General features: G+C 37.4%; 1 protein-coding gene across 11 annotated transcripts in view; it reads left to right on the top strand.

Annotated features, from left to right (window-relative positions):
• Positions 1 to 26217, top strand: part of pnpla6 (patatin-like phospholipase domain containing 6) — a 53587-nt gene that overhangs the window by 13757 nt on the left and 13613 nt on the right. For 6 of the 11 annotated variants that reach the window (XM_073953911.1, XM_073953905.1, XM_073953933.1 and 3 more), the window contains 24 exons: positions 401 to 488; positions 573 to 747; positions 824 to 964; positions 2799 to 2958; positions 4243 to 4323; positions 4552 to 4680; positions 4780 to 4860; positions 4948 to 5077; positions 6990 to 7064; positions 8846 to 8940; positions 9095 to 9259; positions 11557 to 11634; positions 12003 to 12208; positions 12702 to 12833; positions 14075 to 14198; positions 14283 to 14472; positions 14659 to 14808; positions 14887 to 14950; positions 15518 to 15686; positions 16997 to 17179; positions 17297 to 17415; positions 17724 to 17880; positions 17997 to 18113; positions 18263 to 18332. In XM_073953911.1, the coding sequence (XP_073810012.1) occupies positions 401 to 488; positions 573 to 747; positions 824 to 964; positions 2799 to 2958; positions 4243 to 4323; positions 4552 to 4680; positions 4780 to 4860; positions 4948 to 5077; positions 6990 to 7064; positions 8846 to 8940; positions 9095 to 9259; positions 11557 to 11634; positions 12003 to 12208; positions 12702 to 12833; positions 14075 to 14198; positions 14283 to 14472; positions 14659 to 14808; positions 14887 to 14950; positions 15518 to 15686; positions 16997 to 17179; positions 17297 to 17415; positions 17724 to 17880; positions 17997 to 18113; positions 18263 to 18332 (3079 nt within the window). Of the gene's footprint in view, positions 1 to 400; positions 489 to 572; positions 748 to 823; positions 965 to 2798; positions 2959 to 4242; positions 4324 to 4551; positions 4681 to 4779; positions 4861 to 4947; positions 5078 to 6989; positions 7065 to 8845; positions 8941 to 9094; positions 9260 to 11556; positions 11635 to 12002; positions 12209 to 12701; positions 12834 to 14074; positions 14199 to 14282; positions 14473 to 14658; positions 14809 to 14886; positions 14951 to 15517; positions 15687 to 16996; positions 17180 to 17296; positions 17416 to 17723; positions 17881 to 17996; positions 18114 to 18262; positions 18333 to 21646; positions 25824 to 26217 lie in introns of those variants that run through there. The other 5 variants (XM_073953920.1, XM_073953904.1, XM_073953903.1 and 2 more) reach the window with 2 other exon arrangements.

Below are 26217 nucleotides of genomic sequence, written 5' to 3'. Positions count from 1 at the left end.
TTCACATTTTCATAGCAGAATATCTGACTTCAGCATTGTTTTTCAGATGAAATGTTATTGTTTATTAATTGCTATTGTAATAATGTTGTTACTTGGGATCTTTCTTAAATGTCTGCAAACATATTATGTTATTGTCTAAACTTACATTGGGCAGGTTAAAATTACCAAAACAAAGACAGCCGTTCCAGCACGGAAAACACATTTTCAAAGCAGAATATCTGACTTCAGCATTGTTTTTCAGATAAACAAGAATGTTCACTTAGCAGGTTTCTTTAATAACTTCAAACATATTATGGTATTTATGCTTTAGAAGAGTCAAAATCTTACATACAGCACCTTTAAAGAAATGCCATAATAAACATCACTCTCATTCTTATTGTTTTTTTTTTCAAATCCACAGGTGGTGGGGATTGTAATCGGCGCTGGAGTCGTCATCGTTCTCATCGCCGTCCTCATATTTTTTGTCTTGCGCCGGATGCAGCTCCGCAGTTAGTTCTCAAATTCTCAATTGTGAAATGAACTGATCACGTAATCTTGATTCATAATCCTATTCCTTTGGTGTTTTCTCCTAGAACTGGAGGCTCAGGAAGTCCCAAAGTATCGATTTCGTAAAAGAGACAAAGTGTTGTTTTATGGGAGGAAGATCATGAGGAAAGTATCTCAATCCACCTCTTCCTTGGTGGGTGCCACTTCCTCCACCAGACCCCGTCTCAAAAAGAAGCAGAAGATGCTGAACATTGCCAAAAAGTGAGTTTCTGTTTGTGCCTTTGGTGAATTTTGAATGATCTCAGAAGATTCATCATGTCATGTTTGCGTCTCCCAGGATCCTGCGCTTTAAGAAGGAAGTGCCCACTTTGCAGATGAAGGAACCTCCTCCGTCAGTGCTGGAAGCAGATCTCACCGAATTTGATGTCGCTAATTCCCATCTACCCTCCGAGGTGCTCTACATGCTCAAGAACGTGCGGTAAGCTCACATTGTGGCTGAGGGTGGTTTACTTCAAGATTTACATTAAAGAGGACTTGATTAGAAATGTAAAATGTGACACTTATAGTTTTTTTTTTCTTTTAAATATTTCCCAAATGATGTTTACCAGAGCAAGGATTTTTCACAGTATTTCCTGTAATATTTTTTCTTCTGGAAAAAGTCTTACTTGTTTTATTTTGTAGAATAAAAGCAGTTTTTATTTATTGATTTGTTTTTAAAGAGCCCATATTATACATGAAATAGGGTCATATCTTGGTTGTAAGGGTCTCCAACAACAGTCTAATATGCATGCAAGGTCAAAAAACACTTTCATGGTCTTATAATCTGCATTTATTTTTACCTAATTATCCCAGCGACTCCTGTATGAATCGTTCAGGGATTCATTTGTTCCCAAACCCCTCTTTAGCGCAAAGCTAATCTGCGCTGATTGGACCGATGACAGCCTGTTGCGATTGGTCGACTGCCTTCAGTCAGAGAGTATAATGCCAAACAGCTAATCAGCAATTTAAAGTAATCACAGTTCATACACGCTCGATAGTGTAGGCGTGGATTTTAGCTCCCAGTGGGTCAATGTAAATACAGTCGATGGACTTGAAAATTCAGACGACTAACTATTTTATTGAGCAAAAACTCCAAAAACTGTCGGGGAGATCTCATAGCTTGTCTCACTCTGCACTTTTCACAGACACAAACACACACACATTGCCCTTGTCCTCCGGGCGACGCGCGCGCACACACACACAAACACACACATACCTCCGGACGACCCTCGTCCACGGAGCTCCGTAAACAAAGCAGCACACGTCACGTTTTTAACGTGACTTTGCACGCGATAAGAGAATATAGCCAGTTAACCTGATACAGTACACGCGGTTACAAGTAACAAATCACAACTAAATACATTTGCAAGCTAGAGTAAACGAGGAAACAACTTTAATTGCACGTACTTACACTTGAGAAATGGAGGAAGAAACCCATCCTGACATCCATCAGTAAGTTACTCTTTACTGATCCTTCCTTTAACAAACGCCGATGAAGTATTCTTTGTAGCATGTAGTTTCCAGAAGTTTCCAGTAGTTTCCAACTGCTTGGCTATAATGCTATTGTGACCTCAATCAACCAGCATGTTTGTGTGCGTGTGTTTGTGTGTGTGTGTGTGTGTGTCTGGGTTTCTGCGTCAGAGGGCGGGGCCTCAGGTTTGAAATCTCCCAGGTTTGCGCGTGCACGTGAATAACTTGGTTTCGTTCGTACGTCATGGAGAAACACCTAATGAATCGGTATCAAGGCGACTTATTTGAAGCACTATGAGTCGACTCTTTTATAGATGAATCAACCGTTTTAAACACAATACTCTTACAGATTTAAGCCTTAGCTGGATACTTCACTTCACTTAGAGCTGTGTTACACACTACATGGAGGGGGATTTTCAAAAACCCATAATATGGGCTCTTTAAGGTCAATATTATTAGCTCACTTGAGCAATTTCTTTTTCAATTGTCTACAGAACAAACCATCATTATACAATGATAATTAACCTAGTTAAGCCTTTAAATGTCACTTTAAGCTGTATAGAAGTGTCTTGAAAAATATCTAGTCAAATATTATTTACTGTCATCATGGCAAAGAAATTAGTTAGTAAAAATGAGTTATTAAAACTATTATGTTTAATAATGTGTTTAATTAAAATCTTCTATTCATTAAACAGAAATTGAGGAAAAAAATATGCAGGGGGGCTAATAATTCAGGAGGGCTAATAATTCTGACTTCAACTGTATGTATTTGGTGTGGTGTGTCTCTTGTTCTTCTCCTGCAGTGTGTTGGGACACTTTGAGAAGCCGTTGTTTCTGGAGCTGTGCAAGCACATGGTGTTTCTGCAGTTCCAGCAGGGTGAATATGTCTTCAGGCCTGGTCAGCCTGATAGCAGCATATATGTAGTACAGGATGGCAAGCTGGAGTTGTGTCTTACTGGACAGGTGTGTGAATACTTTTAGCAAAATAGAGTTTAGAGTGTGTGCTTTTTTGTAGGCGTGACTGACCCATTTTATTTGAATATCATTAGCTATGTTTTTATCCAAAATTATGAATTTAACAAGAGATCAAAATTGTTATTTCCCAAGAAACTGATTACTAATAAAATAAAAAGTTGTGGAACTGGGGAAACCGCTGACATCCTGTATTTGGATGCGGATGTTTGAGGAACCGAATTTTGCGACACTTCTGGGACTCAAATAAACAAAAACATTCTGATTGCAGACTTTAGCTCAGGACTTAAACCTGACTTAAAAGCATATATTGGTTAACACTAATAGCCTAGTGGTTAAGTGCGTCGACATCTAGCATAGAGTGGTTTACAACAGCCTTGACTCCCAGATCAAGGTCATATTTTAATCATTTTCTGCTCTCCATGTTTTTCTGGCTGTAATCTACACTCTTCTTTTAAAATAAAGGTCAAACCTCTTGAAAAAACATACATTTATGCACTGTTACATAAATCTAGAAGTGCTCTTAGAGTATGCGTATGCGTGTACTACTCAGATAACGAAGGCTGCTTCACACTCACTGTTTTTGAACCCTTATGGGCAGCATAAAAGCAAAGTATACTTCACTTTAAACAACTATGACTCTGTCAGTGAAATGTATTTGCCGGTTAGACCAGTCATAGGATCTGTTGAAACAATTATCATGATTTTCTTTTGTCAATTTTATTCTATTAAAGTGTTTCCACAGTTTATTTGCTTGTATTCTGATGTAAAAAGAATTATAACAATAATTTGGGCATATTTTGGGAATTTTAAAATGTTATGCATTTTTCTTTTCAATATTATTTTTATTATTATTATTGTATGATATCCCAGAATGGACATGAAAATTTGAATGGAAGCATATCTATTAATATATAATTATTGATACTGTATATATATATGTGTGTGTGTGTGTGTGTGTGTATATATATATATATATATATATATATATATATATATATATATATATATAAATGGATGGATGGATGGATGGATGGATGGATGGATGGATGGATAGATAGATAGATAGATGGATAGTTTATTTATGTTTTAAATGAGTTTTTATTAGTTAGATTTTACGGTCATTTAAGTTATTATTTTTTTAGAAATATAGTTTTTATTTTTGTTGTTTTTATATGCAAATGTACACTGAATTAAATAAGAAATGTAACGTTTTTTTTAAGTATTTAATGGTCTTTCCCCTCTCTCTCTCTCTCTTTTTCTCACTCTCTTAAGGATGGGAAGGATGGGGTGGTTAAAGAGGTTTACCCTGGAGACAGTGTTCACAGTCTACTAAGCATCCTTGATGTCATCACAGTGAGTCACACCCACAATCTGATGTTTATCAGCACATGAAACCACAAGCACTTTATAAGATTCGTTTCACAACCTCGATTTGCCTCTTGATTTTCTCCCCTTCTTATATGTATGTCAAATAGCAGTGTTTGCACTTGACATTGTAAATTGCTTACAGAAAATGATTTATTCTGGTTATTATGCATAAGATGAGAGTGCTTTGAACGTTTGTGTGTTTGTTTATTTCAGGGTCACCAGAGACCTTACAAAACGGTCTCGGCAAGAGCAGCAGAAGTGTCCACTGTCCTCAGACTGCCTGTGGATGCCTTTCTGTCCATTTTTGAGAAATACCCAGAGAGTCTTGTGCGAGTTGTTCAGGTCTGGAATTAGAAGATCCAAAGATCAGCTCAAAGATCCAGATCTGTTGTATGTGAGGATGCAGCATGTAATTGGTATTATGTTATGTCCTGATTGCAGATCATCATGGTGCGTCTTCAGAGAGTGACTGTTCTGGCTCTGCACAACTACCTGGGGCTCACCAATGAACTCTTCAGCCACGTGAGTCAACACATATGTCCATTCCACGCACACACACTTTGTTTTGTCTGGTTGTATTTGAAGTAATATCTATATTTTTTCCTTTAGGAAATGCAGCCTCGTTCCTCTCCCCTCTCTCCTCATCCGACTCGCTCCAGTCCTGTACGACACAGCAAACGCTTCGGCAGTCTGACTGTTCCTGACAAACACCGTGAGGCGGCTGTCCAAAATGCTACTGGTAAGGCATAATATCGTGGCCCAATCTCAATTCTATTTTTCTATCCCTTCCACTTCCCCTTCGCCATTGAAGGGTTTCAAATTAACCCCTAAGAAACACTACAACACCCGCACACCTCATTATATGTTGTTGTGAGCTCCTATGAGAGCAATGATGGCGACTGCTGTAGTTACTCCATATTTTTTGGCATATATCTTTAGGAAATCATAAAATTTAGGCAACGATATTATGTTACCATAACAATATAATGGTCAGTGCCAATAGCCTAGTGGTTAAGTGTGCCAACATATAGCACCATGTTGTTCACAGCGATCCGAATTCGATTACCAGCTTGAGGTCCTATGCCGATCCTTCCCCTTTCTTTACTCCCAGTGCTTTCCTGTCTGTTCTTCGTTCTCCTACCCCAATAAAAGTTATAAAAAAAATCGAATTATAACAGTATAATGTGACAATAAGCTCGTAACTTTACCGTGTATTTACACCGTGGCCATATTCATTTATGTAAACACTATTAAACATTAACGTTATACCAGACACTGTAAAAAGGTCATTCCCAGCCACTAGACCTTTCTGACAGTGTATTCAAGTGTCATCAAGTGAAAGTATGTATTGGGACTACTAAAGCATCCTAGGGCTATGTGGCCATATAAGTGGACAGCGTATTAAAACATATGTTTGTTTGTTGTAAAAAAATGCCAAAAAATACTATGTTGTGCATCTCCTGACTCTCTTGTGCAGCCATGTTGCTGTTGTAGATGGTGGATTCTGGGAAATTTTTGTACCCATTGGTTTCTAGTGTGGTGCTAGAAAATCTGTTTCAAGGTTTATCTCGCCCTTCCCCTTACCCCTTCCTATTTAAGCTAAGGAGAATCAGGACACCCCCACCCCTTCATGTGAATGCGCAAAATCAGGGGTAGGGGTGAGGGGTAGAATTGGAATTGGGCTCATATTTACTCTTTTGTTTGTTTTTGTTTTTTTTTTTCCTAATGAATGATGAATCGCACAAAGATTGTCTTAGTATTACTACATTTTTTACATTATAATAAATTTTTTTTTTGTATTTAAGAATATCTAATGCTAATAAATTCCATAGTGTACACTCTTAGGGTGCTTTCACACCTACACTTTTGTTTCGGAACCTATCTCGTTTGCCCAGTTAGCGCGGTACGTTTGGCATATGTGAACAGAGCAATCGCGCTCTTTTCCGCGCCAAAGTAATCGCTCCGAGATCGCTTGAATAAGGTGGTCTCGGCTCGATTGAAATGAACCCTGGAGCAGTGAGAAAGCGATCCGATCCGAGCGCGGTTATATCACAGTGTTTTATGGATATGTAATAGGCTTACGGCTATATGAAGAGAGAATTATGAGTAGGGCTGGAAGTTTCGCGAGTCTCCAGATGCCCGCAAACGAGTGATGATCTCCCGGTAATCTCGCGTCTCCCTCCCGGTCCTCAAATAGGCATCCCTCTCACCCCTCCCCTCCGCATCTCTCCTCAGACATGTCACGCGCGCGCACCCTGTCAATCACCACCAAACCACCACCTCTCCTGACAGCTTAGCGGGACGCTGCAAAATAAACCCTGACACTCTGACCAATGTGAGGAGAGTTTACTCACACGTGACTTGTTTTAGCTCTTTTGGTCCGATTAGAAACTTTGCAGTGTGAAAGCGAACCGCTCCAAGAGCAAAGAGCAACAATGTAACATTTGTAATCTCTGTTTCAGAACAACTGAATCGATTCACAGGTGTGAAAGCACCCTTAGAAATCTGGGCCAGAGTTTGCAGTACGCACTGGTTACTTCATTTGCTTAAGAATGTTTCAGTGTTTTTTTGTCCAGGTTTTGGTGTTGAGTGATTTGTTTAGATTTGTTTGACACTGCGAGTTAATCCTCGATGATGCTCTGTGTCTGCAGGTGGGGATCATGGGAAGGAGGGTGGCACAATTCCGACCCTTAGTAGAACCATATCAATGCCTGTAGACATTGCTGGTGAGTGCATGTGTTACTAAATTAACTATTTTTCAAGGAAATTATAACTGGTTTTAATACTTTCATTTAAAGGAAATTAATACTAATGTATGAAGAAAGCATCAAATTGATCAAAAGTAACATTAAAAGGTTTCACATTGATTCTGTTGAAATGAATACTGCTGTTCATGTTACTTAAATGCTTCACAGTTTTTAATATTGATAATAATAAGTGAAGAGCCCCCTCTGACCTCTTTTCTTGTAAATGAACATTTTCTATTAGGCTCCTCTAATAAGGTTCAGAAGTTTCATTTTATATGTAATGATAAGGTTATTAGCTAGTAAATAAAATACCCTTTTTTTTCAAAAATGTCACTAGACAATTCCTTGTTTTTTAAAAGGTAAATTTTCTTTTGCGTCAAAACAAGCTAAATCCACTTCTGCTTTTTATGCAAAACCCTCTAAATCCACCTATTGGGACAAGACAGTGTAATTAGTTGAAAATGAAGATGCCATTAGAAATTATTTTGCTAAACATAAAACACATTACACAAACCACCTGAAATTTAAAATATATAAATCTGTCAAGTAAGTGGCGGTTCATTCCTCTGTGATAAACCTGGGAAAAAGCAGAAGGAAAATGAATGACTGAAAGCTGTAAAGTAAGCGCATTAACCAATGACATTAAAACTGACATTAATTAAATCTTAACAATCTGTTGGCATTTCTGATAATTGGGATTTAGATTTAACGGAAGGAATGTAAACATTGCAAAGATTGTACGCTAAGCTTGGTAGAATCAAATAATGTAGTGTAAAAACATTGTGAAACATCAATATCTGTGCAATGTCCATTAATATAAGAAGCTCTTCAGATCTATAGGTATTATGAAGTAATATAAATAATGTACAGTTTTAAACATTATATTTATCTTTTAAAATAGCTTAAATTAGCAAATAAAACACAATGTAGGCCTACTTAGCAAAAAGGGGATGTCGATCAGACAATTTTAGAAGCTGTCATTTATTCATTCTCACCATACTTAAGCTCTTGGTCCCGTGTTTATCCTCATAGCATCCACGTGGGACAAAAGAACAGCATCTTAACTCTGTCTTTCGTGAAACGGTGTTGCCGTTTATTGTATAGTACATCGGACTCTTTCAAAGTAGCGACGCTGCACAAAAACACGTTATAAATGCATGTTTTGCCAACAAGCTGTTATTTCTGAATGCGCTGACGCTGGGGTTTAGATGATTTGATTAGATGATTTGAAGCAAATCTATTTGTTGATGGTGTAGTACGTGCCTAAAGCATTCACTCAATGTCATTATCTCATGTTTGGCGGAAGTGGCGTTTAGCGGCTTTTGCATCTGAAATCTTCAAGTGTTTAATGAGAATTAAATCAGCATATCAGAGTGAAAGATCATGTGACTCTAGCCATGTTCCCATCCACCTATACTTATGTGCAATTTTGAAAATAGCACAAAAACTGCTTAATGGAAACGGTAAGATGAAACGGAGTAGAATAAACTTTTATCAGATAAGAAAACAGGCACATAAACTATGATGGAAACACATAGCACAATCGGAAATGAGTGATTTACATTTAGCAGGGCTGTTTGTGCTTTAAAGATTTGCGATTTTTGTTTTAACAAATCATGTGATAACAACGAGTGTAATGAACTGGCATTAGTGGACAAAACACACTGTCCACTGTTTCAGCTTATGCTGTTGTCTTGCTGTGATGTTGTTGCTGATCTTTTCATCATCTCATTTTGTCGTGTACTGTGTGTGTGGTACAGGAATGCAGAAGAGTCTGCGTTCAGATTTCGACATGGCGTATGAAAGAGGTCGTATCTCTGTATCTGCAGAGGATGGAGTGCCTGCTTTCACAAAGGTGGTGGTTTATTTGTAAATTTTGAACTGAAGTGAACAGCATTTAGTTACAGTAATTACAGTCTAATGGAAAACATTACTGAGATTAAGAGTCCCCAAAAAAGGATGATTAAATATCTGTCTTGAACAAGATGTTTCTGTTTGTTGTGTTTCAGGAGCAGCGGGAGAGGAAAGTGACCGTGGATGAGGTTCCTTCAGGTGTGTATTTGTATCCTGAGGAGGAATCAGGGATGGACATTTTTAGCTCATTTCAAGGACGACCAAACGCTACAGTGTTCGAGGAGGCCCAGAAGGAGATCCTCAGACTCATGAAGATCGAGGTATCTGTGTTTGAATTAAGGTTCATTACCCAGTAAAAGTAAGCCATTTTAGATGTATTTTAAAGCCAAACTGCAAAAAATGATTTTCTTACTTTTTTTGTCTTCTTTCTAGGTCAAATATCTAAACAATCTTATATCAAGAAGCATTTTCTAGGCAAGCAAAACATATTGCCGTTTTCAGAAATAATATGCCAATATTAAGTGAGTTTTTCCTTAAAACAAGCTAAATAATCTGCTAATGGGGTAAACAAAATAATCTTGTCAAAAGGGAAGTTTTAAGGAAAAACTCACTTAATGATGGCATATTATTTCTTAAAACAAGACGATATGTTTTGCTTGTCTAGACAATTCTTCTTGATTTAAGAATTTTTAGATATTTTAAATAGAAACAACAACAAAAAAATAATTTAAGTAAGAAAGTAATTTTTTGCAGGCAATGAGATACATCTAACTAAATCAAAGAATGGACTGGTGTGATGCCAACAAAAATCAGCCAAAAAAAAAACGGTTTTGGTTGTTTACTTCGTCCAAAGTTAAAGTTATGATTCTATTGATGCCGTTATTGGATGGTTTTCTCACTGCTGTCATTTTTGGATGTGTTGTGAACAGCATAAACATTTGAAGAGTTCAGATGCAAAAACCTCCAAATGCCATTTAAAAGTTTCTTCTTAAATGAGCATTTTTATGGTTCTTTTGTAATTTCCCTTTCATGGAAATAGTTTTTTTTTCATGATCTTTAATGTAAAATAACTCAACAGTAATATAGGAGGCTGGAAAAAATTTTACATTTTCGATGGAAATTTAAGACGGACTTTTTTATTGCATTGGAACTCTTCATTTGTTCTGTTAGTATCGTTAATACACTTTGGTGAAAATTGTAATATTGATTTTTTTTATTATGAAAAATTGAATCAAATACATTTTTGTACAGTTGAAGTCAGAATTATTAGCCCTTCTTTAAATTATTTTTTTTTTCCAAATGATGTTTAACAGAGCAAAGAAATTTTCACAGTATATCTGATAATATTTGTTTTTCTGGAGAAAGTCTTATTTGTTTTATTAAGGCTAGGATAAAAAGAAGTTTTTAAAAACCATTTTAAGGTCAAAATTATTAGTCCCTTTAAGCTATTGTTTTCTAGATTGTCTACAGAAACCAGCGTTATACAATAACTTGCCTAATTACCCAAACCTGCCTAGTTAACCTAATCAACAGTTAAGCCATTTAATGTCACTTTAAGCTGTATAGAAGTTTCTTGAAAACTATCTAGTCAAATATTATTTACTGTCATCATGACAAAGATAAAATAAATCAGTTATTAGAAATGAGTTATTAAAACTATTATGATTAGAAATGTGCTGAAAAAAATGTTCTCCATTATACAGAAATTGGGGAGGGAAATAAACAGGGCAGCTAATAATTCAGGGGGGCTAATGATTCTGACTTCATCTGTTTGTATATGTTGTCAACTATAGTTCTTAGAAAGAAAATCAGAATCTGCTAAATGTCAGCAGCTCACACTTACTAAAAAAAGCAAATCCGAATATAGCTTCAAAACTTGCTTCAACTCTTAATAATCTCTACATCTCTTCTCTCCTCAAACCTCTTTTTCATCTTTAAATAGCATATTTGCACATTTAAATTCTGCTTATTGATATCTTTGATATATTTTTTGATATATTGAAATAACCATAATGATATTTGTTACTTATTTACCTATTTATTTTAGTTTTTTTAATATTAGGTAAACTTAATATATGTTCTAACTTAATATATGCTACATACAGTTGATGTTAAAATTATAAGTCCTGCTGTGAGTTTTTTTTTTTCTTTTTCAAATATTTCCCAAACAAAGTTTAATAGAGCAAGGAAATTTTCACAGTATTTCCTATAATATTTTTTCTTCTGGAGAAAGTCTTATTTGTTTTATTTCAACTAGAATAAAAGCAGTTTTTAATTTTTTAAAACCACTTTAAGGTCAATATTATTGGCTCTCTTACGCAATATTTTTTCGGTTGTCTAAAGAAAAAAATATCGATATACAAACACTTGGCTATTTACCCTAACTTGCCGTTAAGTTAAGTCTTTAAATTAAACTTTAAGCTGAATACTAATATTTTGAAATTATTTAAAAATATTATGTTCAGAAATGTGTTAAAATCTTAATCCAGTGAAACAGAATGTGGGGGAAAATATACAGGGGGCTATAATAATTCTGACTTCAACTGTATGCATATCTGCAATATGTCTGTACTTTCCACACTGTAAGCTCTTTCCTTATATACTCTCTCATCATCAGGACCCTTCGCTACTCAACGGGAGGGTGACGTTTCATCATGCCAAAGCTGGATCTGTGTTAGCCAGACAGGGAGACCAGGTGCTCATCCTCTTTTATCTCTTTCCCTTTCTTTCTCTATTCCCCAGTATTTCCCTCTCTTGTACTGAAAAATTAGTGATGAGCCTAAAGACTTACATCAATGTTTCCCAACCCTGTTCCTGAAGGCACACCAACAGTCCATATTTTGGATGTCTCCTTTATCTGATCCATTCATTTCAGGTTTTGGAGTCTCTTCGAATGTTCTGATGAGTGTATTCAGGTGTATTTGATTAGGAAGAGGTTGAAAATGTGTACTGTTGGTGTGCCTTCAGGAACAGGGTTGGGAAACACTGGCTTACACCATATTATCACTTCAGATGTATTCAGATCCTCATTGGGATTTTCTTTCTTTTGCTTCATTTCTGTAGGACGTGAGTCTGCATTTCGTCCTCTCCGGCTGTCTGCACGTCTACCAGAAGATGATCGACAAGCAGGAAGCCGTGTGTTTGTTTGTGACCCAGCCGGGGGAGATGGTGGGTCAGCTGGCTGTGCTTACAGGAGAGCCGCTTATCTTCACCATCAAAGCGGAGCGAGACTGCACCTTCCTCAAGATCTCCAAATCCGAATTCTATGAGTGAGTTTTTCCGTACAGTCCTGTAGCTGATTTGAATCTTCCCAGCAGGCACAGGATGTCAACATGACGTCAGATTGATGTTGTACTCACATTGACGTCAGGCCAACGTCAGTGTCCAACGTTGGATAGATGTTTTGGTTTAGTCATTTTGGTTACTTTCCAACGCAACCTAAAAACAACAAAATATCAAAGTCTAATGATGTTACAGCTTGATGTTGTGTGAACGTTACTAATATGACGTCTATCAGACGTTGAATTTTGGTTGCCACACCTGACAAATAAATGTACCAGCACAACCTAAAATCAACCAAATTTCAACAGCATTTCACGTTGTTATTGGACGTCAAAATAACATTGTGCTGGGACCTAAATCTAACCTAATATTAACGTCTTATGATGTTGTGTGCCTGGTGGGTTACTAGCTATTGCACATCTGACACTGAAACAATCTACATCTGGAGTAATATTGGCGTGTTTCTGCTGCCCCCTATAGGATCATGCGTGAACAGCCAAGTGTAGTTCTTAGCGCAGCTCACACTGTAGCTATTCGCATGTCAGCGTTTGTGCGACAGATGGATTTCGCCATTGACTGGATGGCTGTTGAAGCTGGACGAGCCTTGTACCGGTACCGTCACCCTCTCCTGCACATAAAAATTCTAATCATTGTAACCTTTTTTTAGATGAAAACATTTAAAGGTATAGTACAAATATAGTTTAGATAATTAGCGAATGTGCTTTAGGTCAGTGTTTTTCAACCACGTTAAGTCTTCTTAACCTAACACACATCATCAGCTCATTAGTAGCGACTGAAAGAGCTGAAATGGGTGTGACAGACAAAGGAGACTGTAGCAAATAAGTGGGGCAGAGAGCCATGGAAACGGGATGAGGCCGGTGCTTGAGTGATAATGTGAAGCACCTGTGTCGTGCACCTCGCCTCAAGTCCCACGGAGGCCCTCTGGATAATAAAAGGAGGAAAGACCACAGAAGACGAGAGAGGACCAGACCTGGACACTGTTTTACTTTTGTTTTCAGTTTGGCGACTGTAGTCTGTTTGATTTATTTTCTCATTATTATTATTATTATTATTTTCTCTGCCTCCTTCTTCCCGATAACCAGGTGGCCAGTAAGAGGGCCCTCGCCTTGTAGACGCTGCAACCATACGCAGAGACCTGCTGCCGTCCGCTTGGATGTGGAGGAGCAGGAGAAGCAGGGCTTACCATCGTAGAAAAAATCTGGAGAAGTTGCTGACATTTGCCAGAAACCATAGCCTGCTGCTGACCATCACGATGGGGATGAGCAGAGAGCAAAAGTGAATGGGGGGGCTAACAGCCGTGTGCTCGTGAAGCAGAGGAGCCGTTGCTTGCCAGCTGGGGACAGGGCAGAGTCTTAAGCCGTCCACCGAAGGGCGGCTAGTGCTTTTGACAGGCACCACGATTGAGGGTCTCTCAGCTGGCTGAGGACCAAGAGGCAGGGTGTTTGGAGAACTGAACCCCAATTTTCTCTCGGTCTCTTCTGTTTCTCCTCAATTTTTCCATCACCTTTTCTCTTGCATCGTCTATTTCCCAGGTCTTACGAGTGTTGTGATGCTGGTGGTCCTCCAGGAACGTAGTTGAGAATTACTGCTTTAGATTATTTTAATTTTGTATTATTGTTATATATACAAGTTTGTGATTGCACATTTTTGCTGTAAGAATTTGAGTTTATCCCATTGAGGTTGCCTTTATGTGATCAAAAATATGAAAAAAAAAATCTTCAGTGTCAGAAATTATTCTAATGTACTCATTTGATAATCAGTAAGTAAACATTTCTAATGTATTGTCATAATATTAATATTGTAATAATGATACAGTTGTTTTCCCACCATAGGCAAGATGACCAGTCTGATTGCACCTATATTGTGCTAAATGGACGATTGCGTTCTGTCATTCGAAAAGCGAATGGTAAGAAGGAGCTGGTTGGAGAGTATGGGCGAGGAGATCTCATAGGCGTGGTGAGTCTGAGTTTTAGGCCTAAAGTAATCTAAGCTGTATTTATGATTGTTAAAATTGTACAAAAAAAAAAAAATCTAATTTAGGTGGAGGCTTTGACGCGGCAGCCTCGTGCCACCACAGTCCATGCGGTCAGAGACACTGAGCTGGTGAAGCTTCCAGAGGGAACACTCAACAATATTAAGAGAAGATACCCACAGGTGGTGACGCGGTTGATCCATCTGCTGGGACAGAAGATTTTGGGAAACCTCCAACAGCCCCGTGGACCTTTCTCAAGTAAGTTCCCACAAAAACCAATACAGTTCTAATCAAAATCTTCAGTAAAGTTAATTTTAGTGAAGAATAAACATGAATCAAAACTTTCTCAATGTGTTGAAACAAAGATAAGAAATGCTTGAAGTCAACAGAAATGACTTGTTTACTTGTCTAACTATTAAGATCTAATTTCATTCTCTTCTCTAGGCTCTGCTCTGGGTCTGCCAAGCATGGCGTCCAGTCCAGACGTCACTAACCCAGCCAGTAATCTCTCAACTGTGGCCGTGCTTCCAGTTTGTGATGAGGTGCCAATCAATGCCTTCAATTTGGAACTTAGCCATGCCCTCAGCGCCATAGGTACGATAAAGCATAGACTGACATTTAAAACCAATGATGTAGGACGCATAATCTGAATGATTCTCATTCTCCAATAAGGACCAACCCTGTTGCTAACCAGTGACATCATCAGAGAAAGACTAGGGGCTTCTGCTTTGGACAGGTAATTACACAGCATGGACCATGCCACACTTTGAACTAGACTTTTTTTGTAGGGATGAAAGGTATGGTAAGGGAACAGTGGGATGAAGGGGAAGGGAAGTAAGAGGATAAACAGTGAACAGGTGGGTCGGTTGATTGGGCGTTCTAAAATGATGCCTGAGACTCAGGGTGGGGGTACCGTCTCTGTAATATTTTGGTAGAGTGATTGGACCAATCACTAGGTTGAATTAAGGAGGTGTTCCTTGAATCAAGGAGGGAGTGATTGGACCAATCCCTAGGTTGAAGTAGGAGGTGATGGATTCAACCTAGGAGGGAAGATAAGGTTATAGGATTGTTAATGGGAAGCAAGGAAATAAAAGGAGGGAGGGTGGGATTGAAAGAACGTAAACAGTGCTAGAGGGCTGGTCTGCCTTAACTAAGTTTTTAGGTAGTAGGTGATGGGTAAGGACACAAAGTGAGGTGTGGTCCTGCTGCCAAACCATTGTTAACAAGTTAACTCCATATAAGAGATCTGATTCAGTACTTCATTGTATTTATCTTTCAATCTGAAATGCGTGTTTTTCTGTAGTATTCACGAGTACAGGTTATCAGGTTGGTTGGCTCAGCAGGAGGACATTAATCGTATAGTGCTGTATCAGACGGACAGTGGAATGACCCCATGGACTCAACGCTGCATCCGACAAGCGGACTGCATCCTCATTGTAGGGCTCGGTGACCAGGAACCTGCACTTGGAGAGGTAACACTTGAGTCTATTCTCAATCTAGTGTTGTTTCTGACAACATTCATGAAAACTTCGTAAACTTCATTCCTAGTTCTAAAGAGGTGCACTTGCACTTTTCACCTTTAAGTGTAAAGGTTTATGAACTAATTTCGAGGAGCACATGCCTATGATTGACCACAATCATGTGATTGTTGGTCTTGCATAAACAATCACATGATCTGCCTATAAGATGAATCCATACGCACATAAATAGCCTGGTCTCCTTACCTTAGCCATCTTCGTCTTGAAGAATCCCTCTCCATCCACCCAGGCTCCTTCCCCTCTTTCGTAGCTTAATTTAGGGAAGTTCTCGAAACCTACCTGAGCTCAGACTCCCTGCCCCAGGCGAGAGTATTCTCCGAGCTTAGGGCTCTTTCCCGGGACAGAATGCCAAACACGCTTTAACCTTATCAAGCATCAGCTAAGTGTGAACTCCTGAAGCATCCTTGTTAGTGTTCACAACTACTATGCCTGAGACTTTGGTTTTAATCCTAATTGAATGGAGTGTATGTGTAGAACTGGAAATGTTAAACTGATGCTGTGGCCCAGATGAGAGGTAAATTTAGGGGTGGTGAAGGTAACACGATTCAATCTAGAATATCGACTGGTGATTGAGTTTCTGGCATTTACATCCTTGTTAGTGTATCCTACTCCTATGCTTGAGATGCCCATTCATTCCCACTTGGCGCAGTGTAAATAGATTTTGAGTGATTGTATTGGTGCCGTGACCCGGTTGGAATGTTTGAACGAGTAAGTTTACCAGAGGCCAGCTAGTAGCATGTGTGAGGGTAAATCCCAATGCTCTAATCTCATGAAGGTGAGCTATCAACTGATGCTAATAACTCTGGTCTAAGGCACATTTACACTATTCTAAGGATGTATGTAAAGGCAGAATCAAATATCATTGTGAATTCATTTAAGCAATTCTGAATTCATCGATAGCTCAAAGATCCATATCCCTATCAGGCACAGATTGTAATTTATCAGCATTTGAATAGCTACAAGTTTGGCTTGTGCAAACAGAATCAAGATGTGAACTTAGGGAAAAGTGGACATCTAATTGCACTTCCCACAAGTGAGTGGTCTTGTTAAGCCACCTGTAGGACACACTCCTTTAGGTATGACCGGAGGGAGGAAAAACGAACAAACTAAGACTTGTCATAGCTTTTATATACTACTGCTCTCTGACGATTTGAAGTCCTTTTATCCATACAAGTTATGTCTCCTAAATAAGTACATGTAATTCAAAGGTTTTGTTGTAATTTCGCATTTTCGTATCTTCTCAGTTGGAGCAGATGTTGGAGAACACAGCAGTGCGGGCTCTGAAACAGCTTATTTTGCTGCACCGTGAGGATGGTCCGGGCCCGTCAAGAACAGTCGAATGGCTGAACATGCGAAGCTGGTGCTCTGGACACCTTCACCTGAAGTGTCCTCGTAGAGTCTTCTCACGAAGAAGCCCTACCAAACTGGTAAGAAAAATCACACAAATCCATCAGTGTTAAAATAAAATAATAAAAAAAAAATAATAAATTATATTTGTTGTAATGTCTGGTATTTGCTGTGAATTTGTTTGTTTTGTCGAACAGAGAGAGGTATATGAAAAAGTGTTTGAGAAGACTGCAGACAGACACAGCGATTTCTCACGGCTGGCCAGAGTACTCACAGGAAACAGCATTGCCCTTGTGCTCGGAGGAGGCGGAGCCAGGTGAGTGACACCTAACAATTTGATTACTGTTGTTTAAACGTAAACCTTAATCATTTGAACTGAATGGACAGATAGAATGAACCTTTTATTTTAGAATTTCCACCTTTCAAGTGAATTATTTTTTTCTTTTGTTTTTATTTTTGTAATACTATTTAGAGTTCAGTTAGGAGTTCAGATTTAGTGCTTGTTGATTTATATTCGTTTTTATGCGTTTAGCTATTTTTCAGTTAAAATGAATGATTTGCAAAAATAGTTTTAGTTATAGTTAACAGTAAGTACCCTAGTTAATTGTATGTTTAATCTTGCAGGGGTTGCTCTCATGTTGGTGTAATCAAAGCCATGGAGGATACAGGAATTCCCATCGATATAGTGGGAGGAACCTCCATTGGCTCATTCATTGGTGCTCTGTATGCAGAGGAGAGAAGTGCAGTTCGGGTCAAGCAGAGAGCAAGAGAGTGGTCCAAGGTAACATTGACTCTTATCATCCCATTAAAACCTTTACCTTTCCTTGGCCAACATCTTGAGTACTAATCCCTGAAATCTGGTCATTTAGTTATCAAAGCTATTTCTCTTGCCTGCAGGCTATGAACTCGGTGTTCAAAACAGTTCTGGATCTTACTTATCCAATCACGTCCATGTTCTCGGGCTCTGCCTTCAACACCAGCATCTCCAAAGTCTTTGAGGACAAACAAATTGAGGTGAGAGTGCAGCTAGCGTCTTAAAATGAACCCAATGATTCGGAAGCGTTCCCAATGTTTTTAATTCCTCAGTAATAATCAAATGTTTCATTCTGGATGATGATTATCATATGCATGACAAATGTAACATTTCCTGCTTGTGTTTGTAGGACTTGTGGCTGCCTTACTTCAACGTGACCACAGATATCACAGCTTCTGCTATGCGTGTTCATAAAGATGGTGAGTGATCACTGAACTGCTTTCTGTTTCAGCTCTAATGTGGAGTTCCACAGGGTTCTCTGGTAGGGGCATTTTATTTAGGAAAATAACATTTTATTAAATGTAAATACAATAGTAATTGTATAAAATAATACATTAATAGAAATAAATAATTTGACCAATTTTAAATGTAAAATACTGATATTTAAAAATGGAAGATAAATCTTTCTACTCCAGCGAGAAAATAAATACCATAAAAAAGCTGGGATTTTAAATGCTTAACATTAATTCATAAACTTTTTGGCCAAATTTAGTGCCTGCTGTTTAGTTTTGGAAGTTATGAATTTGTAATGATTGCATGCATGACGAAAATTTTATGTGGGTTGTGCGATTTGCTGACAAATCTAGAACGGCTGGTGGTTTCTGATGGAAATATTGACACTGTTTGTGTTATTATGCCTGTTAACTTGCATTCATGTAAAGGAGCTGATAATGTGATGAATTGCTTAAGTGTGTTTGTCAAATGGATAATCACTAATATACATTTTGGGATTGACCAATGGTTTAACCTATATCTCTGAATTCTGGGATTGGTCCTCAAATTCAAATATAAATGTATCCGGTAACAGACGAACTCTTATATAAGTTGATTGGCTAAATGTATTATTTGTCATGTTATTACTGTTACGGTAAATACAGTTTAGTGCTGTAAAACACTGGATTTGCAGGCCTTATATTGGTCATGTGGTCACCCCTGTTTGCCCAAAATGATTATGGGATTGAATTTGCACCTTTCACTAACTGCAAGTACAAAGCTTGTCTCTGTTATGTTTCCAACTCCATTTCATTCCCCCTTTTTGGTCAGTTTCTGTCTGTCTTCTTTTCTGTCCCGCCTTAACCTGCTTCTTTAACAGAAATGACTAATCTCTCAGTGATTCCTGTCCTTAATCCCACTATTTTTTCTTTCTCTTATATCCCTAGCGTAAACACCTTTAGCTGTTGTATGACTTGTAGGTAAAAACCCCAGTTAGTGGTGTCTGTAGGATCCAGAACCCATCACCCATTGCTTCCCCCTGTTCTCTAAATGCCTCTCGTCTCCATTCTGCTGTTGTAGCATTGCGTACATACTTCTAATTCTCATAACACACAAATTACAGATCTTAGCACTTTACTGCAACTTAGAGTATGCCAGCTACTCAGCTGTGAGTATTGTTTAGGTAGTGATAAGGTATTAGAATATGCTTTTACATTTAAGCAATTTCACAATGCAAGAATAACACATTCAAAATCTTTAGTAGCTAAATGAGAGTAGGGGAATATAGTATTTGTGCACCTATACAGCCATGTTGCTTTGGCAACAGACATTTTGCTTTGGCAACAGACACAAAAGTACTTCAAACAGTACTTTACACAATTTTGGGGGAATCTCCTCATCCACCACCAGTGTGCAGCATCCACCTGGATTATGCAATGGCAGCCATGTTACGCCAGACCGCACTCCAGCTGATTGGTGGAGAGGAGACAAAGTGATAAAGCCAACTAGGATATGGGGATGGTTAGAAGGCCATGATGGACCAGTGAGCAAATTTGGCCAGGATGCTGGTGTTAAACCCACTTTTTTTTTTGAAGGACATCCTGGGATTTTGAACAACCAAAGAATTGTGTCAGAACCTCAGTTTAATGTTTCATCCGCAAGACGGTGCTCACTGAGCAGTATAGAGTCCCCATCAACATAATTGTGCAGTAGGACCCACACAGACTGCATGTTGAGCACCCACTAGTGGTCTCACTAACACCACTTCTGGCAGCTTACCCTTGTGGTCTCCTATTCAGGTACTGACCAGGCGCAGCCCTGCTTAGCTTCAGTAAGAGTTGCAGAGAGCTAGCTGCCGGCTATGTGTAAACTACCTTTCCAAAATGTAATATCATTATGTTTTTATGCTATAAAAAGAGGTCTTTTAAGTTCATCTAGGCTGGATTTATTCAATAAAACCAATCAAAATGTATATGCTTGTAAAATATGTATACAATTTAAGAATATAACTTGTCTTTTTACAATAGACGTTTTTTTTTGTCGGGATAAAGCTAATATAATCTTCTTCATGATTCTTAAGAAATTATTCTATCATCAATTATAGCTCAAGCTATGTCTTAATAGTCTCTTTCACACATACAGACCTTTCAGGAAAGTTACCGGCAATTTCCCGGAAAGGGATCATGTGTAAACAAGCCCTTTTTGGAAATACTGGTAAATTTGTTGTGGCACTTTTCTGTAAAAAGAAGTAGTAACATTACCGGTAATTTGCTGGAATGCTGTGCTGCATGAACGCAGAAGAGAGATTGCCGGAAAGAGAGCGTGTTCATGATAAGAACGCGCTGATGTGAGACATCTACTCCATCTAATCAAAACATTCAGGAATGGATGTGTGAATGGTCTTTTCCAGAAAAATTCCAGAACGTTCTTGCCCGTAAGAACAGCACTTTTTTTATTTTACTTTAAGTCATTCCAGTAATTTTCCAGATATTTACAGATATCACTGTATGAAAGGGGCTAATGTTAATATTATTATTAATTAAAATATGATCTTGCGGTAGATAAAAGGATTTGTTTTTAAAGTGTCACAAAACACTCCTTTTTTTGGAACCACTCTGAAATATATAATTGTTTTTCTTTTTGTTTTGTGATGACCACTTTTGGTAGTCTAATGTGTCTTATACAGACTTCCCACAGTCAAGGAAGTAGGATTGAAATAATATTTTAATTATTCTACGATTATAATAAGACTTTCAACTCTAGAACTTTAGCAACACACATTTTCCTATCAGGTCTCCAATCACCCTTTCACCTTTGTGTCTGTAGTTCTAAATCAAGTGACTCACAAGATACTAGCTTTCCTGTCCAATGTCTAATGTGCTATAATACTTTCAGCCTGCAGATCTCACAATTTCACTCTCTTTGTGCCCTTCGTCCACCTCTCCTGCTTTCTTTTCTAATCTGTTTAGTTTGTCATCACTAATAAATGCAGTATGCCTGTGGATTCAGCATTCTCCCCATATTTGTTTAGGAAGCAACACCAAAGTTTTGATTGTGTTTGATATTCAGAAATGACCCAAACTACATTCAGATGTTATTTATTTTAACCGATTGATTTGCCTGATTGGCCTAACACGATCGCAGCATTAAGTCCGAGAAACTACGAGGGCCGTTGGAGAATTGTGTGCCCCCGCTATCATTCTCACTCATCTGTTTCCTGTTGTTTACTGTCCCTCCCTCCTCTCTGTCTCTCTCCACGTCTTGTGCGGTTTTGATTTACTCTCCATCTTCATTTTGCCAGGCTGTGTTTGGCGCTATGTTAGAGCCAGTGCCTCCTATACCCCTTATCTGCCTCCTCTCTGCGACCCCAAGGACGGCCACCTCCTCGTGGATGGTTGCTATGTTAACAATGTCCCAGGTCAGGACTTTGCCCCCCCTTTTATCCCACCACAAACCTCCAGAAGCCCGAAGGAGGCTTTAAGATACCTGCTACACCGATATCCCTGCGACAACCAACCACTCAATTACCCTTTGCTTTTTATTGTTTCTTGTCCGGATTGAAACTGAATTAACCCCTTGCTTACATTGGGAACCCATGGTTTGGAAGGAGCACAGGATAGAATATCATTAAAGAGAGAAAGAGTCTGAGATTAAAGAGAAAGAGTTTGAGAGAGAGAGACTGTGCTTTCATAAGCATGATAAAGATTTTACTTTCGGCTGAATTTTATGAAAAACATATCTAAGTATTTATTTTACCCCAAGAAAAAAAAATGAATGAAATGTTGCACAAATAAATAAAAAAATGTTATGAGGATTTAATTTTTTTAAGGTGAGTCTGCTTAATATTTAATTCAAATAATCAATGATATATTTAACTCAAAATTAAGCACAAGTTTGTCATTAGCATAGCACATTCAATCCTTATTTATATACTTTTCTATGCTTAATTTCACATGTGGCACAAAATGGGCTTGTAATTATGATTTTTAAGTTCTAAATAAAAATCAAGTTTTACTACAAAATTAAATATCCTACTCCCAAACAAAAATTATTAAAATTGTATTAAAATTTTTGTCATTAAATGTGCTAGTTAACTAATTATCTAAAGCAGGGGTGCCCAAACCTTTTCTTATGAAGGGCCAAAAATCAAACTTGATTAAGGCTAGTGGGCTGAAGGTAGATATAGTTGCCAATGGTAATTTCCAAATTTATGTAATAATATTTTAAAATGACTAGAAAGCATTGCTTTATATGAACTAATACAGCATTTTATTTTACATTTTTTTTAAATGAACTTATTACAGTTAAAAACAAAAATCTCATTTATAACAGAATGGAGTTACATTAGTTTTTGCCCTGATTTGCTCACATTAGTGACATTTAAAAAAATCTGATTTATTTACATTTAATTTAATTTAATTTACATTTCAGTTTGCTTTTTTTGTTGGTCAGCAATAAAACAAACAAACGAAAAAAGGAATCGGCAAATTAGTAATGAGAATCTCTTATGAAGACATTCGCCCCGACGCTCTCTATCCTTCTCACTCTCTTCTCAGATAGAGTGGTGGCCTAAATCAAAGGTTACAATGAGCCAACTTTGGCCTTCGGGCCTTACTTTGGGCATCTCTGATCTAAAACAAGCATTTGTGGAATTTACTAATAATTTGTACACCTTAAAAGTAAATCATATTCCAGAGTAACATATTACTAAATATTGTTATTTTTAAAATTAACTAGATCCCTTTTTGCTAATTGCACAATTTACATTCAGCTTTCAAAGCTAAACTTTTCTGTTTGGCTTTTTTGTAATGGCGGTATACACACATGGGCACCCGGTTTTTAGATTTAGGGTCCACACAACCAAATGATGCTTGGATTTCATTTCATTGTGCCTTAGCCAGTGTCTGTCTGGTTACAAATATACGTTTACAGGCTAAAACTCCAATGGCAGAAGTTTTTGTCTTGTGATTTGATGTTTCAGTTTGCATTTCAAATCTAATGTCAAGAGCAGGCATTACATTAGAATATCACATTTAGCAGGTTAAATCATGTTATTAGCTATAGTAGCCATTCACTGAGGTGTATTTTAAAAATGTCTGTGGTTTATGGTTGACAGTGCTTCCCACACAGACTTTACTTGAGCGGGCCGCCAATTTATATTTAGTGACACGTTTTTTTTTAAACATCCTTTTACACTTTTTTTATCCGCCTAATAAAACCAAACATCCGCGATCGATTAAGTAGTGGAAAATCTTTTCTCATTTACTCGTTTCGTTTTGTGTGCGCGAGATCTGTCAGCACTCTCACAGACACTCTCATGTGCTCTGCAGACACACAGAGACGCTCCTTTTTGGGACTTAAAAAATTTGTATGGCTGGAGTTTCTAAATCTCCTACAATTTCCAGGATTCAGCTTTCGCTTTCTAAAGCTCATATGTGCTTTAACATTACTCTTTTTACTTAAGCCTACTTTCGCTTGGCTTTGCAGCTGACAGCGTGCGCACAGTCACAAGAGAAACATTCAATAATACATTTTTTTTTCTAAACGACTCAGAAAAACTTGACTATATACTCAAAGAGGGCAAAATGACTGGTCTAAACTGGCTGCAAAATGTATGAATTTGCCTTATTTACACTATTTACATGTTTTATTTTGTAATTATGATCATTTTTAGTGAAATTGTCTGTTTTTATTACTTTTTTCTGTCGTTTATTTCTCATTTGCAGTATATTTTATTAATTAGATGATGTTAATATATTACATGGGCTATTTTATATACATATCTAAAATGCTTTGGCCTTTAAGATTGCTTTGAACTTGAAAGAGAGAAAAGCAGATTTTACCTGTCAGTGGATGCACATGGCTCCTGGATAGCTTAAAAGTACGAGAAATAGTAGATTTCTTTTTTTTAACAGTCTTTTTTGCTTCATTATAATTATTATGACACTGTTATACACTGTTTCTTTACAATGGGTTATTGTTAAAATGTAATTGTTTTGTTTGTCGCATATAGTATAAAATTATTTATGTGATATGAGGTAAATCTGATGTACCTCAAGTATATTTCAAACCTATGGGAAGCACTGGGTGAATATTGCTTAGAGATCTAGTGTCAGCTTCTCTTGTTGATATTGTGAAAAAATGATGGCTGCTGCTATTTTGTTGGAAATATAGTTGTGAACAGATTAGAACAGTCCTTTATTTTTGTTTCCTGTCAGTGGTTGTTTTTGTTGTTGTTTTGATGTTCAGGCTGATGTATCTTCCCCATGCACCTCTGTCATCTACACATCACGTGCACCTTTCCCATCTACCTTGAGCTTGGCTATCACCAGCACACCAAACACACTGTTGTGCATGCTCTTGCATGTTTATGTATTGCAGGTCATTACTTTTCATCTATATAGTGGTTATGAGGTCAAAGGTCATTGGAAGTTGTTCTGGATCCTACTACACTGCTAGCCCAATTGATTAAGAAAGTCGGAAAATGTTCAACCGGGTTACAGATAGATCTTTTCATGTTTTTCAGTGGGCACTCTTCTGTTTTACAGAAGCAGATCAGCCCAAAATCTGTCATTATTGACTTTGTTAAACATAATCAATGTGCGGCAGTGATGACATTTTTGTAAGCTAACATAATAGTTAGCATCTCTCTGCTTCTCTTGAAAAAATTCCAGTGTTTCCATTGGTTTTTGAATGATCCAATTTCATAAGTTACATGTATGAATCGTTAAGCTACCTGTGGTTAAAACTGTGGTTTACGCCTGATATACTGTTGGGGATGTTTTCATCCACTCTGGGGTGATTTTGTGTCGTAATTTGGCCCTAACTTTTTCTGTGTGTCAGCCTACAGAATGATATTTGGTGACAAACCTTATTTTGGCGCATATTTTGAGAAAATGCTTTTGAAAAAAAAAACTCAACAATACACTGGGCAAGTTTACTACCCTTCCGTTATGTTAGGGATGAAATCATCCACTGAATTAAACTGCTGTAAAAATGCATCAGATAAATATTTTTCTGTATATAATATATAATCAACCTCAGTCCTGATCAAAACTAGTAAATTGCTTAGAAAATTACAGGATTTTAACTATATAATTGGCAAATTAATAAATTATGTCACTGATTTGGTGAAAAAACACACAAAAACACGTATTTTCAATATAAAAAGTAATTGTGGACTGGATGTTTTTTTTCAAAGTCTTGGAAATCTGTAACAACATTGCCTTTGATGCATTGTTTTTGATTAATTTAAATTTTTCCCCTTCCTAATTTACTGTTGGTGGCTGTTTTTGCCCCATTGAGTTCCATTATAACCACATTTTTTGATTACAAAACCATGACACCATATAATGATGCATTTTTTATTGTTGGTGGTTTTCCCTGTTGAGAAGAGGTACAGTTTGTAACTTTTACTATTTTTATATTATACTATTTACTATTACTATCAGTTGTCACAATTAATACTTTAGATAGGCCTGTGCAAAAAAAAAAAGCTTTTATATGGAGTATAACATCAAATTAAAGTGTGTATGTGTGTCTGAGAGTGATCTTTACACACTTACCTTGATGTGTCTGAGAAAATCTCTCAAAAAGCTCTCCGAACTACACGTACAGTAGTAAACAAAAACAAAGACTGTGCATTTTTGCAATATCAAATGTGGTTATAATTAAAGTCAATACATCAAAAACAGCCACCAACAATAAATTAGGGAGAAAAAAAATGAAAATTTTAACAATGCATCAAAGCCAATGTTGTTACTAATCGTTCACATGTCCGAGACTGTGATAAATCCCTAACATAACAAAGGGCAGGAAATTTGAACAGTACACAAGAGTTACTACACCTGTAAAAGTGAACTATTGAGTATG

This window comes from Danio rerio, chromosome 1 (genome assembly GCF_049306965.1).
Source record: "Danio rerio strain Tuebingen ecotype United States chromosome 1, GRCz12tu, whole genome shotgun sequence".
NCBI lineage: Eukaryota > Metazoa > Chordata > Actinopteri > Cypriniformes > Danionidae > Danio > Danio rerio.
This window is presented reverse-complemented; position numbering and strand designations above follow the sequence as displayed.